The sequence below is a fragment of the Pyrgilauda ruficollis genome, unplaced genomic scaffold (genome assembly GCF_017590135.1).
Source record: "Pyrgilauda ruficollis isolate IOZ18807 unplaced genomic scaffold, ASM1759013v1 scaffold66, whole genome shotgun sequence".
NCBI classification, from domain to species: domain Eukaryota; kingdom Metazoa; phylum Chordata; class Aves; order Passeriformes; family Passeridae; genus Pyrgilauda; species Pyrgilauda ruficollis.
This window is the reverse complement of record NW_024528377.1, coordinates 2906900-2926209: the sequence shown is the minus strand read 5'-3', so window position 1 is coordinate 2926209 and position 19310 is coordinate 2906900. Positions and strand designations below refer to the sequence as shown.

The 19310-nt window shown below is 39.8% G+C and overlaps 1 protein-coding gene across 1 annotated transcript in view; it reads left to right on the top strand.

Annotated features, from left to right (window-relative positions):
• The window catches only part of RERG (RAS like estrogen regulated growth inhibitor), a 95140-nt gene that overhangs the window by 69398 nt on the left and 6432 nt on the right, over positions 1-19310 (top strand). The window contains exon 3 of the mRNA XM_041484454.1: positions 8920-8976. Coding sequence (XP_041340388.1) covers positions 8920-8976 — 57 coding nt within the window. The remainder of the gene's footprint in view (positions 1-8919; positions 8977-19310) is intronic.

Here is a 19310-nt window from a genome sequence, read left to right as displayed (position 1 = left end):
GTGTTGTGCACTGTGTTAAAAAGATGTAATATTTATCAAGGCTCATGTCATCAGAGTCATAAAAAAAAAAAAAAAAAGGAGGATCATTAAAAATCCATGAGTCAGTTTTCAACGTATTTTGTTGCCTTAATTCCTCATCTTCCTGGGATACAGGCACCTTCCAGGCCTGCATCCATCAACTGATTCAGTCCTCAGTCATCAATCAATAGGGCTGGTGCAGACTTCTGGTGTTCACCTAAGCTCCATTGTCAAAGAAAGATGGAAATGGCACAGGACACAGATCCTTCAAGATCTTCCTGAATACCCTGCTCCAGCTGGATTGTCATCACAATGCAAAGCTTTTCCAGGTTGTCTGAGATTTCCATGGAGCCAAATCCAGAAAGCCAAGGTGTGCATGCAAAAAAAAAGGAACAAAAAAAAAAGGAAAAAAAAAGGAAAAAAAAATAAAAAAGGTTTATCACAGAAAAAGCCAGGGAACAGCTTGTTTTTAATTTGATGCAAGCTGCAGTCTCATTTGATATAGTATACATAACTGAAAGTAAGACAAGGAAATTATTATAGTCAGGCTGAGGAGAAGAGGGTGACAGCTGGTCTGTTCAGGCTCTGACCACACAGAAACACCCAGTGCTGTCTACCAACATGAGATACAGAGCCCTGCCTCCCTTAATGACATTTCTAGTCACCATTTGTGCTGCTCCATGCAGACTTAGTGAGACAGCTGTAGAGCAAGGCACTCTGACAAAAGTACTTTTCGTGTTGCGAAGATTACAAGTACAGGCAGTGATCCAGCATTAATGCCAGTGGCTTTACTCACTCAGTGTGCCAACTGCCCTCCCATTCAAACTGACTCACCAGAGCCTGATAAAACTATATTTTTTTAAGCATTTTGACTTAGTCTTAAGCTGCAAATAGTAAGTTGTGCCTTTCCAGCATGACTTTATCCTTACCAGAACATACCACGTCAAACAAAATGTCTTTTGCTCCCAGCCAGAGCAGCAGAAGGGATGTCGAAACTCCAGCCCTCAGAACTATCAAGCCCTAACCCCAACAGGAGGCAGATTGGTTCTTGGAGTTCCTTAGGAGCAGCTTCCCCCTGGGCAGGGCTGGGATTTGTGGCCAGGTTGCTGCTGGCAGCCAGGATGCTCTCACAGGACAGCTGGGCCCTGCTGACCACTCCCTGCCCTGGCCAAGGTCCCACAGAAAACTCTCTTTAAACTTTGTTGGAAACAGTTCTTCATCTCCTTGGTGCATGAGACCGTGCCCCCTCTCCTAGACCCTGGGAAAGTGGAGTAGGATGTCTGCACTAAGAAGGAAACAACTTCACCTCTCTCCCCTTTCTTCCAGCTCTTCCTACTCATCTCTTGGCTTCTGAGCATGGGAGAGGGAAGAGAGAAGGGATCAGACCAAAAGCTAGAAGAGACCCTAAAAAAAACCCACCAAAAACCAAGGAAAAACCCAGTCTCCCACAAATGGGATACAAAACAGCAGTGAATGAAAGAATAATCAGAGGCTAGTAAAGCTGGGTTTGTTTGTTTTAAATATGCAATTCCTAAATTGCAAGTTCTTTGAAGACAAATGGTGAGGTTGAGTAATTTCCTTTGAAAATCCAAAAAACCTAACTTCCTTGCAAAAAAATGGCCTTTCTGTTCAAAATACATTTACCAACAAAAATTCATGCATGCAAAAATTCTTTGACAATAACCAGATCATCCTTCCCTGGAAAGCATTATAGAATTCCCTCCTGTATCTCCTTTCTTTCTTTTTCCTTCTTAAATATGAGAAACTAATTTGAGTTTGAGTTTTAGCTTTTTTTTTTTGTTAGGGTTGGGATTAATTGTGTGAGATGGTATTTCTTGTTTGGATTCAGATGTTTATTAGTTTTTATCTCTATTATAGTTTTAAATGTGAGTTTTACAGTACTTTAACAAATTAAAAAATGGAGTTGCATTTTTCTCTTTATAAGGATTTTTAAGAATAAATTCTCTAATTAAGAAATTACACTTAAATTAGTAGTTAATAACTACTTGTGATTCATAATGTGGATTTTTATGTAATTACACAATACTGCTTAAACTTATGAAGAAGAAGGTGGAGAAGAAGGATTAGCTTCTGGTTTTAAAATTTTTATCTTGTTTTATATATATTGCTATATTTTAAAACTTTAAGTTTTCTACTATGTGATATTACACACTTCTGTTCAAACTACACACTTATAATCTTAGTTTTGTCACTCAATTTTGGAAGCCTTCTCCACAGCCTCAGGTCAAATGCAGTGTTCTCTTGGGGGTCAGTGCCTGCCAGCACAGAAAGTCTGAAATTCTCAGTAACCAGAGTTCCAGCACATGTGTGTGTTAGTAACAGCACTCCAGAAAGTTCAGGTTTCACAAACAGGGTGACAGAACAAGTTACACAATGAAGTCAGCAGGGAGAAATTATACAAGTGTGGATATTGCCCTAAAATGATCAAAACCATTGGACACACCAGTCTGATAACTTATCTTTCACAGGAGTGCAATAAACACTCATGTGAAATAAACAACTTTATACTGAAGTTATATGTTATTGAACAGGGTAATGTAATGTAAATTAAGCCTCCTGCTTGAGTTCCACGTTCAGCAACCTTTGTGGAAAAAATGCCTTGAACACTGAATGCAGTGGGGAGAGCATTACAACAAAATTCCTCCTGTTCAGTGAGGATGGGGTGAATGACTCCTAATCAATAAAAAAGTCAGGGTGAACTGTCCAGAGGAGCATACAAAGAAGTCCAGTCTCCTGTGAAGACAGCTGAGATGAATATGTGAATACACAGTGCCGTGGACTTCCAGAATTTCAGATGAACTCCTTGAAATAGGTTATTTTTCCCCAGGCTCTTTCCACTGAGAAGTTCCTAAAATTGCACATTTCCCACAGAAGCAAAATGCAATTACATCTGAGATAGATGGAAAATGCCATTAACAGAAGAAATACTCCCCAAAACCTTGTAGCAGAAATTGAAAAGTGACAGTGGCATGAAATACACTGACATTTAGTCAGGCTGGAATATGAATAACCTGATGGAGACTGCAAAAAAGCAGAGCTGAGCAGGAGTGTGGTCTTTGTCTCTTCCACAGTAGGATACTCTTTCCACACAACTTGTGAAAAGAAGGTCAGTTATTGACATCTAATTGGACAACCTGCTGAATTATTATCTGAAACAGCCTTTGGAGTCCTACTGCGTTCACATTCTGCATGTAAAATATTGTCCACTGTAAAGATAAATCCAATCTACAGCACTTAATGTTGTACATTTGAAAGCTTATTAGTGGTTTTGAAATACTTGAACGTGGAATGGTGGTTTCAACCATGATCCTGCAGTGGGAATTGAGATATTTGAGCCAGGTATTCCAGTCCTTTTATATTCCACCAGAACAAAAAGACATTTGAACCACTCTTGGTGCTCAGATTTGAACCCACAGAACTGAAGCCCTTTCCATCACCGCTGAAGAAAAAGGTTTGCATTACACAGTGAGACCTCCTGAAAGGCAAAACCAGCACATTTCATCCCACAGCTGTTCAATCCTGGCCTGTATTTGCTGTAGCACTGTTTATATACACCTGTGTATACACACACACTGTTGCAGATAAATTGCTTTGTGGTATATATAAGAATATCTACATTTGGCATTTTTGTTTAATTGATCTTTATATATTAAAGTGTACATTTAAATTTACATATACTTTTAAACTTACATTGGCAGTCAGTGGAGGACCTCCCTGTGCTGTAAAAGAAAAATTATCATAAACAGGAATTTTTCTGAACAACTTAAGGCAGTGACTTAAAAATGCCTAAAACATGCAGAGTTTGAAACAGCAAGGCAATGTGAAACAAAACATTTTTATACTTCATTGAGTTTTCCCATATTTTCCTCACTGATCTTGCTCTGCTCCATTAGATTTACTGCAGGAAAAGTCTGGTTTGCTGCAGTAGGTCCCAACATCAGGAGCGACCATGGTGAGCAAACCAAGAGAGGAGGCAGAGACGTCCTGCTGTTGATGTCTCAGCAGCCCTCACATCCCCACATCACGGAATTGCCAGAGATCCCATCAGAGCTGAGTCAAACTCAGGCCCACGGGTGCAGAGCGAGGCACTGAGTGCGTGCTCACATCCCTGATGGATCAGAAAAGGACTCTGCTTTTATAAGTTCACACTTTCCCCCACACACAGACACCCCCAGACGACCTGCACTTCCAGAGGCAAATTAAATTCTCATGGTTTTGCCTTTAAAAGAAACCATTACTTCCTGAAGCATGGAGCTGTTTAAGGAGGCAGAGCATCACCTGCCAGAATCCAGAGCACTGCTATCCTGCAGGCTGGAGCTCACCCCATCTTCCAGGGGGGCTGAAATTCCAATACCTAAAGAGCTTCTGAGAAGGTGAATGGGGAATGAACTCTCAAAAAAAAAAATTTAAGAAATACTTCATTTCTGAAAGTGCCTTTTGATCATTAAAACCTTTGGTTTTAACCACTCTGGTGTCTCCTGCCAAGTGTGGTTTACTGATGACACATCATCATGGCACCAGGAATGGACTTGTTGATAAGTTAAATAATGGGACTACTTTCAGACCATTTTTATAGCTGAAAATTCTCATGGCATAAAAGAGTCATCATACAGTTATTTCACTGTGGAAAACTGTTATTTTTCTTAGAATAACTTTGAACTCTGTAACTTTTTGGGAAGGGGGTTGTTTTTCAAATAAAACCCTGCTTCCTTTCTTCCCCAAAAAACTCAGCTTGTATTAGCTGGAACGATACCAAATCCACTAAGATATGTATTCAGACAGATTGTAAATTTAGCTAGAGCATTTATATGTTACTAAATCCAAACAAAGATCTAAAGCAAGATGCAAAACATGACACACGCACAAAAAAAAGTTCAAAATATATGGAATGGGATTTTTAAAGCTGAGCAAGGGACTCAGCCACACAAGTTTGAAAGAAATTGATTAATTATGTGGTTGATAACCTTGGTTTATATGCCATGTTAAATCCTGGTATAACTTCATTGTTTTCAGTGGAGCTGCTCTGCAAATGTGTTTGACAGATAGTCATGATTCTTCTCCAAGAATAACTTCTGAGGCAGAAATTTTAAAACATGAGTGAATGAAAGTCCTGTGCCAAGTCCTACCCTAATTTATGCCATGTACAAAACAGCTGAGTTGGAAGTGAGGGTGTCAGGAAAGGCAGAAGGAGACATGAGTCTGTTCTTCCTCAGCTGGGACGTTACATCAATTCCCCTTGGTGATGGTCATGTCTCCAAACAACACAGCAGGAATCCACAACGCAGCTTGTGGGAGATTCTTTCCTTCCAAGCCTGCAAGTTCTTGTATTTCACAAGCTCTAAGTGTTCAGGGAAGAGCCTGGACTAGTCTCAGTGGAGAGCCATGAAATTCACTCCTATTAACTACTGCATCGATCTGAGCCTGGGCTGCTTCAAAATGAATTTGAGGATGAGCACTGGAAATGGCCATTTTAATATGAATATTGGAATTAGTCACTTAATTTAATCAGAAAATAATGTGTTTCAGACAGGCTCGGTCTCAATGTTATTTTGAATCAAAACCCAGCATTTGGATTGGTTTTCTTTAGTCTGCTGGGTTATTTTGGGCTCATTATCAGCATTAAGCATGTCTAAGTAAAACTGACTGGTTCAACAATACACACACCTTTGCTCAGGTGAGAGGGAAGTAATGCCCATCTCAAATCATCTTTTATGCAGCATTACTAAGGGCATGAGGGGGATTTCATTATTTTTCCCAAAGCATCATTTAAGCCAGCAGCAGACTGCTCCAGCTCTAAGCCTAGCGAATTGCTAATGTCCTCACTCCTGATTCTCTGCTGGCAGAGCTATTTTACAGCAAAGTGATGTAATCTGGCAGTGAGTGAGCTCAACATAAACAGCATGGCTCCAGCAATACCCCTGCTCCAGGGGATCATTGCTGGGGCAGGAGGCACCAGCCAGCAAGTTGGTCTCCAGACTGACAGCCCAAGCACTTGGATGCCCTTCCCAGCTCTTCCCTCATTGTCTATTTTCAGTCAAATCAGGCAGCAAAGTCTCTCATACATTGCTTTAATACCCCACTGGATGTCAGAGGCCCATCTGCTGAGCACCCCTAATGAGGCAAAAGTGAAGACATTTCCCATCCAACAGGGTCTGCAACACTTAGAACAGGCTCTGGATCTGGATAGAGAGCCTCTCACGCTCCCCATCTGCGAAATGCAGCTAGCTGCTAATCTTCAGCCTCATAAAAATGTGTGGAAGTGAAAAGCTTTATAGGATGTGCTGTGACCACTGCCATGACAGAGAGCAGCAGCATTTTTGAAGGAATTTGACTGGGTCAGAAGCAGGGAGGCTGAGCAGAGCCAGCCTTGGAGGAGCAGCAGTCCTGCACAGCCCCAAGATGCCCCAAAACAGACACAGAGCACATGGTTCTGGAGCTGGTTGTTCCTCACTCACTGGGGTTGTGATAAGGGGGTATTTTCTTCCCTTCACTGGGCCTAAGGAAAAGGAAAGTATATATAAAAATACTTTATTGGCAGAAGTGCCTAGCAAGTGGCTCGCTGTGCTTTGTGTGCTCACCTCTGTGGTCTGACTGCACAGAGGCTGATTGCCATCTGACTGTGCATGGCAGCCACCTCCCACCCTTCTTTCTTTAGTTCTGCACCCTCCTAAACATATCATTATTTATATATTTGCAAGTGCTGGAGATAAATACAGCCTAGCCTCCCCCTTCTCAGCAGAGCTGACACCTGTGATCTCTAATTCTTCACCTCTGCAGCACTGCACTCCTGCACCATTTCATCCTGTGTGCACAACTGGGGGTTATGTACCCTGGGGTTTTATGTAACCTGGGTTTCTCCTCCCAGGCTCATCTCAGCGCCTCCAGCCCAGTTCTTCTTCTACTTCTTATGGCTTGGCCCCTTCTAATCTCTCACATTTGGGCACCTCCAAAATCAGCTCTTCTCCCTCTTCCCCTTCAGAGCTCTCTCTGTGACCTTAGTCATGCTTGACAGACTTCCAGTCCCTTCCATCATTTCTACTCCTCTCTGTAGCAATTTCCATTTATTACAAGTACAAGGTTATCATAAAATATGGGGAACAATTTTAAGTATAAAAACCATTGGACAGGTTTTTTCTACCTTTACTCTTTCTTCATTAGCTTCTCCAGGTCCAGGCACAGGCTCAGGCTCTGCCACACAGGTAGCTCATCACTGCTTCTCCTTCAGAGTATGGCTGTGAAAGCATTTTTTAATTCTTTAAAATTTATAAATAAATTTTTAAAATCTGTTTGATTTTTTTAAATCTGTTTTAACTCATTTTAAATCTGTTCAAATTCTCAAAATCTGTTTTTAAATCTGTTCTTGACAAAGAAGCAAGTAAGAGAGAATCTATTACTAGCAATTAGAGAAGAATCATGACCAAACTTTCAAAACAACAAAGTGTTTGAACTATTCCAGCTATGATAAAAGTTGCAGGAAAAAAGTCCTGGTGCAACATCACCATGGATGGGAAATTAGCTACAAAGAGGTCATCTTGTTTTGTTATGGAATTCAAGTTAAGGACCATGACTTTAAAAGTTACTTTGACTAAGAATTGCCATGTCTACTCTGAGGAACAAGGACAGCATTTCAGCAAAGCCTAAGCAATAAAAAAATTAAAAAAAAAAAAAAGAAAAAATAAATCAAAGTAGAATTTCCTAAGGAAAATAGAAACTTAAATTAACACCAAATAGAAACTTAAAATAACTTCAAATTGCTTCTTGTGTGGTGATCTCATTTCCTTAGGATCAGCTTCTTATTAGCCCTCCAAGTATGAGGAGGTATATTAATCTTCTTAAAACTAATAATCTGATTGCCTGATTAAGGAAATCTTGGTTCATTATATTTATTCTGCAGACTCTTGCCTTATCCTACTGTTGGGCATAGAAGTCTGGGATGGAGAGCATTCTCCTGGCTTCAGTTTTGAAAAGGATCAGAACGGGGTTTTATTGTCCACCTTCAACCAAAAGATGGGACAATCATATGAATCTGATGACAATGAAAAGTTTTCCTGTAGCTATAATTGCTGCACTCATAGCTTGTGATATCTCTGGCTTCATTTGCAGAAAGGATTTTGGATGGTTTGCAGGGGTAAATGATTCATTTGCATCGCTAGAAATTCAAAGCACTGCTTGGTTTGAAATTCAAGAATAATCAAAGTCTATATAAGTTGTTTTTAAACGGTTTGGAGGGATAGAAAAATTTAAATACAAGAACATAAGTAGCAAGATCTTATCCTATAAGCTGAAACGAAGAACTACCTGTCCACTGCTCCAAAATCTAAACCATTTTTTTCTATTTCTGCAAATTGATTAATAACGTGTCTTGACCATTGGTTTGAAATATTTAATCTGTTTTCTTCAAGCAGGCAAAATGTGGAAATTAAACTGTTACAAGGAAGGCATGCCAAAACAGAGAAGGAAGCTATTTAGCCAGTTATTTCTGCCTTACAAGGTTTACAATCCAAAGGCAACTTTTCAGGAATAAAATTATTTTGATCAACCCCTCATTTTGAAGTGTCAAAGCTGGCTCCAAAGCTGCCAACACTCTCCCCGCTGGTTATAGGATACCTAAAGCATCCCACGAAGTTGCTTTAATGCTGCAAAAAGTTTTTTGGTTTGTTTGTTTTGATTTGTTCTGTTGCCCCCATCCAAAAGTGCGAAGTGGGCCACAAACAGTGACAAGTTCTCGAGTGCCCCAATAACCAACCCTGACTCCTGCTCGCAGCTCAGGGGAGCTGCTACCTGTCCACTCACACAGAAAACTTTGCTGGCAAAGCTTTAAAAACAATCTGTTGAGTCGATGCCTTGTCCTTCTGACCCGAAATCTCTTTGTCCCTGCAGCTCTCGTGGTGCGCTTCCTGACCAAGCGGTTCATCTGGGAGTACGACCCAACGCTAGGTAGGTGGTTTGTCCTGGAAGCCTGCTCTGGAATAATGGCATGGCTGAAGCAATGGAATCACAGAGTTAAGATTCCAAGCCTCAGTCAGCCTCTGAATCTGCTGCAAAAAAGCTTCTCTGTGGTCATTTTAAGCTGGAACAAATTGTTGCCTAAGATGGTAGAAGAGAGAAGGAGCAGCAGCAGACAAAGGCTGAGTTAGTGTGTGAGGCACAGTTCTGCCCACTCAGAATTCCAGGGGAATTCTGCCTTTGAAACAAACCGCTTCAGCATTAAACTCTTCAAATCATTTAGTGTGAGATCAGTCTTCCCCTTTTGAATAACCCAAATGTCTTCTGCTGGAGAGTGAGATGACTGAGGTACAGATCTGTGCTCTGGGATAGAGATGTTAAAAATTCATGGCAAAAAGAAGGTTTTTACAGCCAGCCTACCTAGACTTAGGTAATTTTTTGGTCCTCATTTTCAAACATATATTATCTCTTAGTTTTTGGGTGACCAGATAGGGGCACCAATCAACTAAAGGGCATCCACATGTCCCTTCCACTGCTCCCACTTAGCTCTGTTGGGTCTGGCATTTTCAATAAGCTGGCTCAGATATCTAAAAAAACCTGTTGAACAGTTCTCCTGAATTAGAGGCTTCACTTAAAATTTGTGCCAAGGTCAATTTTCTTAGTGTTTCTTAAATTAGCATATATTTAAATGCTCTGCAAATCCAGGCCAAGAAGTCCAAGAAAAGGCATTAACTTCTTAGAAGGTGCCTTCAGTACCTCAGGACTAAATAATTCACACATAAAGGCTGGAAAATTCTCTTTTCTCCAACAATGTGTTTCCCTCTCCTTCCTAATGTTTCTTTGCAGGCTCCAACACAGATCATACAGTTAAATACCAATTTCTTTATTAATGTTCTTTCCTTAAGAGGTTTCATTAAGGAAATAGAAAATGCCATAAAACTGCACAGCAGAAATGAAGTTTAATATATTCTATTACAGAACCCAGGCAGCCCTTTGTAAAAAGCAAGTATCCAGGATTTTTGTTTGGCAAAATGGAGAGATAACAGATATCAAAATTCCCATCTTGGGAAAATAAACCTGGGCAAAACCTGAACTCAAATGCATTCTTTTATCTGCTCCTATCAATGTAGTCCTCAGTGAATTACATGTCAGCTGCCTTGTGCTGCACAGTGGAATGTTCAACAGAATGTTCTTTTGGTATTGTTGGTGTTAGTACTTTACGTTTCTAGCACTAGTACATCATTCTAAGAACTTGACAAGAGGTTTATAAAGCCTTCTCTGTCAGTGTAGTCCAAGTTCATCAATTTCTTACAGGGCCACTGCTTGCAAAAGAATCCTTTTTGCCTTGTTTAAGCACACAAATGAAGTTATTAGCAAGCTACAAGGTTTATTATTATTTGCCCCATTATGAGGGCCCCATGCCCTTTTTGCTCTACAAGGCTTGACATTTGTTTCTGTTTTACAAATGAATACAATTGCAAATTACTGTGCCCCTCAGGAATCTAATTGTCTTCTCTTTGCAGCAAGGAAAGCTTTCGTGCAGGCAGCAATAAACTAAAAAATTAAATCTCTTCTGACTTACTGAATTCTACATCACCATTCAGTCTAGAGAATAATAGCTTAAATTATGTATTATAGTCATTGTGATGCTCAGCTCGCTAGGTTGCTCCGAGGAAAAGGTTTGAGAAATTCAAAAGCTAATAAACTATTGTCAAGGAGCTATTTCTTAATCACAGAAATCTCTAGTGGAAGCTGCTCACCAAGAGATTGTTTTGTAAACTATTATTTTATCGAACTACAGATCACAATGGGATTCAAAAATGGTCCTGAGGTGTTAGAGATGACAAATAATCTTGAAATTGTAACCACTATTTAAGCCTTCAGAGATCAATGAGAAAGAGACTGTACCTTGAAAAGCTTTCAAAACCAGTGCCTGAAAAAATGCATTTCAGTCTCTTAGCATTGTCATCCTGCAGTGATTTGGTGTCCAGTTGCCTGTAAACATCTGAATTCACTGAGAAGTTTCAGCAGAATAGATTCATTTCTTCTCAGCAGTCATGGGCTGGCAGTTCTGTGGAAAGAGGGATATCATGCTCAATCAGTATGAAAAATTAAAGTTGTGTCAGTGAGGATAATTTCCTCAACTGGGAGAAATAAGCAGCTTTGTCAAGTTATTCTAAAAGGACAGGAGTGAAACAGATGCAAACCATCCAGCTACTAAGCAACGGGAGCTTTTGCCAAAAATCACTGGGGCTGAGACAAAAACATCAAATTTATAGTTTATTTCTTATGTCAAGTTTTCAACCACCCATTAGCCCTCTGATGCAAGCAATCCCCAGACAGTTCCTATTTTAAGGAAAGCTTTCACCAAGCTGTTCAAGGCCTGATGGAAATTCAACATTAACCTAAACTAAGCATCGTGTTTAAAAAAAAAACCCAACTATTCCTCTTTTTATTCAAGGGTGGCACATTTTAACTGGAAGGGAAAAAACACACCTTATAAATATTCCTTACAATTCTAACCTGCCAGAAGAAAATGAAGGGCCATATTTTTAGCAGCACCTGGATGGAATGCTGTACCACCAGGAGCCAAATTACCAACCACAAAATAACATTTTCTGGCAGGAGGAACATCACTGAGCCCTGCAAGCTTTGGAAAACAAAGCTGCTGCTGAAGTCAGGGCTCTGCAGCTCTGCCACTTTTGTGCAGATGTTGGATCTGTGCAACCACTGGCAGGACAGCTGCATCTTCACCAAAAGTACATCTCACTCTCTGCTTTTTATTTAACTGTTCTCAGCCAAAGGGCAACAACCTCAGCAAAGGTCATTTTCTGGGGAGTGTTAACCACCAGCCTTGACTTCTCCAATATTTCTGTTTAACTGGCAACTCACTGTCACCATCTTGGCATGGGGATTTTGTTTGCTTTTCCAAAAGGTGTTAAATTCCTCAAGGTAAATTCCTACTTGGCATTATTAAGGTGAATGGGTTTCCACATCCATCTTCATTTAGAGAAAATTGCAGATATCTCACATTTTCAACAGAATTAGATGAAAGAGCTCTATGCAGAAATGGGCTGGAACAGCACATTTTAAAGAATACATACAGTTGTTTTCTAAAATATTAAATACATAAAGAATTCAGCATTAAACTAGTCTTCTTTAACTAGTTAAATAGACACTGAGAAAGGGGATTCAGTTCCCACATGGATTTCACCAAAATTCATTAATGTTTACATGTTTTTAAATAGAACAAAACTTGAAAAACATATCAACAACCTCAGTGTGATGTTAGAAAGCCTCAGAATGTTTGGCCTGGGTAGGGACCAGTGAAGTCACACTCTTGTCATGAATGTGGGACTCTCATGGGCCTTAATGACCCCAGGGCTTGACCCCATAATTTGCAGGGATTTCAGCAGGGAATAGCTGCTCTCCCCAGTCCCAGTAAATTGTAATAACAATTTTTGAGTCTGCATCTCAGCAATTCCCCCAGGATCTGCTGGCAGTGCCCAGAATTTATGGTGCCTTCAGCTGAGCTCAAAGAGGGAGAGATAGTGTGGTTCACTTTGATATTTAATTGATTTTAAAATTGGAGATGCTGAATCAGAGTAATCACAGAATCTGCTGAATTTATTTTTTCCTGGGAGGCAAAAAAAAAGGAGGAGAAAGCCCAAAGAGCCATCACAGCAGCAGACAAATAGAGGGCCTGCAGAGAACTTCATGGGCAGCTGCAAATTTCCTTTCTCCAAAAGCCATGACATGCATGGAGAATTTCCTGGATAAAATGTTGAAGGAAGAAAATTCATCATTGCTATGACTGACCACTTTTAAAAATAATTTTGCATCATTTATCTGAGAATACATTTGTTGTTCCACCAAAACCTGAACAATTTGCTTTACTAGAAACAGAGCTGGGGTATCCAAGAACTGGGAGAAAGAAAATCAAAACAAAACAAGAAAACCCCCCAAAACCAAAAGGGGGAGTATTATGAACTATGTTTTATCATTTGTTTTGGATTAGCATTTTTATGTATAGTTGGGAGAATCAGGGGGTTCCTGAGGCTCAAGGACTTAAACATCAATTTTTGCTATATAGGAAACAACCCCAAACAAATAAAACCCCAGGTAAACGCAGGAGACAGGCTCCAAGTTATTTTCTTGTTTCTGTAACTGATTTGTTGTCTGCAGTCTCTCTGCCTCAGTGTCTCACCTCCAAAATCCTTCATCTTAGAGAAGGATTGCAAATCCTTAGAGTAACTGATACTCACATTTAAGCCACCCATCAAAGGCACACAGAAACACCAAGGAAAGCCTGGATTTGAAACAAAAATCTACTTCTATCAGCAAACAAGGAGATGATATTTTTGTTGACCTTTCTAAAAGTGTCTTGGCTTTCTCACACTGCCCCTAGATGTCTTTCTCCAGCTATTCACACATTTCATATGACTTTGGCAATCCTCTGAAAACTCTGTCTCAGCAGATGATCAGTAGAGCAGGACATGACAGATTGTGTATGAAGGCAAAGAAAGACAGAAAGCAAAGTTTATTTAGTTTGAAAGGGATAGAGAGAAGACTCTTCACTACTTTAAAGGAGTAGAAGTAACTGTAAGAATTAGATTAGATTAGATTAATAGTGACATTTTTGAAGAGTATTTCTTGTGACTATATCACAATTTCTGTACAGGTTTTTGTTCACTCTTTTTTCTCCCCTGGCAGAATAAAACATTGAACAGTGTTTCTATAAAGTCCTATCTAATGCCACATACAGACAGCCCATGAAAGACCCTCAAACATGGGTAAGATGTGTAGGCACCAGGAAAGCAAGAAAGATAGGAGACAAAGTTGTAAAAATTGCTTAAGGAAGGAGACAGGAATGTCTCTTAGAGCCCTGAATTCTCCCAGAGCAGAAAACTAAATCTCCTACAGACAAGCTCAAGATTTGCAAATGACACCACTGTGGCAAGAACAGCAGAAACGATTTTGTGAAGGTATTTACACTGGCAAGGAGGCTTTTCCCGCTGGAAAATTTCTTGCAAGGATGATTATTTTTACATTAGAAGGGCAGTTTTTCTTACATCTGCAGCTGGGGGGGTTCTGTTAGCAAAACAGTATCATTCAGGAATCACAAGGAAAGGGTGGAGGTCCTATACAGGATATAAATAATATGGCAAAACTAGCAAATAACTCTGGCCTGAGTTTGTTTTCTACACTGGATGAATACAGGTCTGTATGAACAGCATAAACAGCGAAGTAGGAATAGATCAGGAATATATCCAAACTGGATTTCATCAAAATGGTTGAGAACCAGAAACAGCTTAGCTGTGGGAATCAGGACTCACTAAAGAGTAGAAGCCAATATAATTATGTATTTATTATTATTTTTTAAATTATTTATTATTATTTTTAAAAATAAAACTATATATATTATATTTAATATAAATAAATAAAACAGTATAAGTGTATATCTATAATATATTATAGTCAATATTAATTATATAATTGTATAATATTATACAATTATAATATTACATAGATAATGATACATATTATATAAATAATTATATATTATTTAGTATAATTTATTCTATATTACAATATATCCTGGCAAGAGAAGATAAAATAACTATCTTTTTGGGACAACTTTGTGCCACCAAAGCCATGATAAAGAGCTCAGGTCCAAATACAGCTCTCCAGGATTCTCTTTGCTGTCTGGTTTATTCAGCTAACACATTGTCTGGACATGTGGAATACCATGTGAATACAAACTCCTGATCCCTGGGCTTGCCATCCCCGCTGCAGATCCCAAGTTAAAGAAACATTGTGCATTGTGGGTTTGTTTTTTTTTAGTTTTCTTGACTGGTGGCTTACTCAGCAAGTTTGCCCTAACACTCCTGAAGGTTTAACTGCCTGTCTCCAGCACAAAAACCCAGCAGCAGAGGGAGAAACTGCCCAGACAGCAAACAGAGCTTCTAACAGAGCAGCCCAGAGTGTTTATAGGTGTTTATAAATCATTAACTGGTGGCCCCTGCAGCCCTTGGGTGCAAGGGCTGACAGCCTTTAAGGAAAGCAAGCAGCTCCTGATGGAAAATAACCAATTCCTACAGGGAGCAGAGGAGCAGGGAGTTCTGCCACCCTCTTGCAGAACTTTTCCTTCTGCATATTTCAGCTCAACACCCCTGCTGGCAACTCCAGCTTGTCCAAGCCCAGGCTGGCAGTGACACACGTGCTCCTGAGCGGGCTCTGATGGTAACCAACATTTGGGGCTGGGAGGAAGGGCTGCCACGACAAATGTGTAGGCACTTTATAAATCACTGGGAAACAGCCTTCTTCTCAAGCCAGACCCCAGCTATTCGTATCCTGGATTTTTATTGACAAAATTACTCATTCCTTCTGCTTCAGTGCTTAAGGGATTCAGTCCTCGGCTGTCTAGGTTTTGCCTTCCTAGGCATCTTCCTGTGATCACATCTTTCCTACATCAAAACAGCAGAAACTTTATTTAACTTGATATACTTTTAATATGCTGCATCATTTTTACTGTGCTCTTCAGCACGAGGAATTGATACTGAATGTATTATACCAATGAGCCGTGAAAGTATTCCCAGTTTCTCTGAGGTGTTTCTAAGGAAATGGACTCATATGGCCTAAAGCACCTTAAAACACCAACTCTGGCTTCTAAAATTCTCAACAAAGTCTTGAAATGATGAAATTGTAATTGAGAGCAGCAACAGAAGATGCTTACAATAACAAGGGAAGCAGTTATCTGAAAATGTGGTTTGTTTTCTTTCATATGAGTCTCAAGATGAAGATATTCCTGATGCCAGTAATAAAAATACTGCTTTTTTACAGTAGCACAACAGACAGCAAAACTTAGGAATGGCAGTGGCTGTTCTTGCTGTAGCTACAGCTGCAAAATATTTTGCCCTTACTTTTGTTGCTCATCACATTCTGAAATGTTTCCCAGATGGGCAGAATTTTCCAGTGTTTGCCTGTGCTCTCTCAGGAGAGAAGGCTTTTTGTTTTACTTGTTTTGGGTGTGAGAAAATTCTCACTGGTTAGCTTTCATTTATATTGTCAGAAGTAAGGTGAAACTCAGCTTCACCAACAAACACTTCTTGCTGCAATCAGGCAAAAAGGCATAGCAAAATATTATTTATTTAGGCTTAAATTTATCAGGGACGTATTTCCTACCAAGAACTAATATCCCTTCCAAACACTGGAAAGAAAATTAAATGAAAACCAAAAAACCATCAAGCCAAAACAACCAATAACTGTTTAAACCTTTGAGCTTGCTCCCTACTTGTTAGCACTGCTCTGGCTTCATTGGTTTGGTTTCAGCATGCCCTGATGAATTCAGTTCCAGGTACCTGCCACATTTTCTTTGTCTAGCCCAGCAAAAGCTGAATGAGGACAGAACCTATAGGAAAGGAAAAGCAACACCACCTCACTTCTCAAAAGAAACCCATTCTTTACATGCAGCAGAAAAACAATTTACATGCAGCAGGAGGTATCAAACAAAGACATTTTTCATTGTTTTTAGAGTCCTCTTCAAGAAAACTTTTCTACAATTTCTTTTTGGAGGCCAAAATATTATTTATTGAAAATATCAACACATCAAGAAAAAAATATTTTCTCTAGACTAGGTTTATATTACCCATGTGTTCTACCTGAAAAGAGGAAATTCCAGGGATGCAACAGAACCTCTCACACCAAGATGAGAACTTTATATCTACTGGGGCTATGTACACACTAGCCATCTACTACTTTCCCACTTAATTAAAAATAGGAAAACATGATAAAAACCAAACTTCTCACTAAGCAGCAACCTGATCAAGCCTCATTCCTCCTGGATTTGTTCTCCATATTCCCCACTATAGTAGCTGGTTTTTTTTTACATGTGTCCTTGTGCTCCACGGAGCATCCTTTCCCCCATGAGTCCCCACAGCACCTGAAGCTTCAGCTCAGGTCACCCACAAATATTTTCTGCCCATCTCCATGGACCAGGGACAGCCCCAGATCCTGCCTGGTGCAGAGGCTCTTGCCTGCTGACTAACCTGTGCCTCCTTAGGTAATGGGTTTTTGGTTTTTTGGCTTTTTTTTTGGTTGATTTTTTTGGTTTTTTTTTTTTTTTTTTTGCTAAGGTTGGGATTAAATGTGTGATACGGTATTTCTTGTTCAGACTCAGATGTTTATTAGTTTTTGTTTATATTATAGTTTCACAAGCTGTGAGTTCTACAGCACTTCACTTAACAAACCAAAAATGGAGCCCTATCTCTCTTTCTACAAGGCTTTTTATGGATAAACTGTTTAATTAAGAAATTACACCTAAATTATTTTTACTTTTAATTTAATAACTAACTACTCATGGCCTGCAATGTGGACTTTTTAATCTAATTATATAATACTACCTAAACCTATTAATAGGTGAAGAGGAGTGACTAGCCACTGCCCTAAAACTTCTATTTTGCTTTATATATATTACTATATTCTAAAAGCTTAAACTCTAAAGTTTTCTACTATGTAATATTACACACTTCTATTCAAACTACACATTATAATCTTAGTTTTATCATTCAGTTTTGGAAGCTTTTTTTTATGACCTCAGGTCAAATGCAGTGTTCTCTTTGGGGGTCTGTGCTTGTTAGCACAGAAAGTCTAAAATTCTCTGTAATTAGAGCTCTAATACTCAGGGATGTGAATAGGGTTGCTGTGCCTCACCCAGCCTTGATTTACGTGGAACAGAAACCTCTGAGAGCTTCACCTAGCGCTGGAAAAGGCGCTGGAAGCAGCTGAGCCAGCACAGTGCCCCCAGTGCCTCCCACCCGGCTCCTTCTGTGCCCAGCCTTGACCTGGCCACCTTGGGGACACCCACAGCACAGTCACCAATCTGATTTTGGCAAAGGCGTCCTTGGAGAGGGCAGCCAGAAATGAAGTTTGAGAAGAAACCTGTTTGCACATCGCCACGTGAATTCCAGGAGCAGCACCCGCTGCGTGTGAAGCGGGCTGGAGGCTCCAGACCTGGGTTAAATATCTCTGCCAACGAGTATCTTCTCTCATCCATGTTTGGGTTGAAATTTGTAGCTTGACACGAGTGTTTGTGTAGCTTGACAGCTGCACTTTAAGAGCACACAACACCCATGGGGAGTGTACAACCTCCTGGAGCTTTTCCTTCCCTGTTTCCTGACTCTTGGACAGCACAACATTGAAGAGTCCAAGTCTAATTATCAGTCACAAAGTCACATTATTTTTACTAGTTTTTCTCCTTTTACACATGATAAAAATGATGCAATGGCCATTCATGGCATCTTGTTTGATGGAATTATTAATAAATAACCCCACTTTTCTCATTTGGGGGTCTGTGATATTAATGAATAGAGAGACACATGAGGTTATGCTGCATTAGCATTAGAAATATGTGCTAAATACACAAGGTACTGTGTTATACTGTGGTACTGTGCTTGCTGTAAAACCACTGCTGGAGGCAAAATAAAAACCCTCCTGTAAGGTAAACAACAGAGGGAACACAGCCAGAGGCAAGAAAGAAAAATGATTTCCACTGTGCTTTGTGAAAAGCTGGGGTTGAGGAAAGAAGAAGGCAGGAGAGACATTCTGAGTCAGGAGGATACACTCAGCTTACAGGGGCTTTCTAAAATGTGAAAAGCTCCTGCAGCAGCAGAGAAATGCAGAGGGGGACAGACCTCACCAGGGCTGGGGCAAGGAAGGGTTGGGAGAACACCATCAGGGTTAATAATAATTTATTTTTTTTCCCCCAATGGGCTGTCAAAGTCACTGTTCTCAAACGTGACAGGTGGCCCTGATGGGTGTCAAAGATTGCAGGAGTAAATGAGTAGTGAGGTACCAACAAAACCACCCCAAACAATAAACAAGAACACTTATTCTGTTAACAGAACTAATTATGGGGAGTTTTAGTCTTTTAGACATTGCCATCCAACAGGACTTTAACAATGATTTTAAAGTTCATGTCTATTAGCTGAGGTTTTTGGTCTGAAAACTTTCCTGTAATCAATACACAAAAAGTCTTGGGATCTCTTGAATTTCTCAGATCCACCTGGCTGAAAACCACCATCAGACCAAAGTTTCTTAAAGCATTTTTATCTGGCCTTGTTTTAGTAACCTCTCTTGACCAAAAAAATCAACTAAAATACTGTATGGAAAGAGAGGTTGTGTCCCTCTGTACTTAAAAGCAGCCAAGAGACCAGGCTGGCTTAAGTTTGCCTGTAAAATATAATTGCTCCATCTCACCTGATTTACCTACTCCTAAAATCAAGAAACACCTCCATGCAAATATTATGTTCTAGAGCTATGACAAA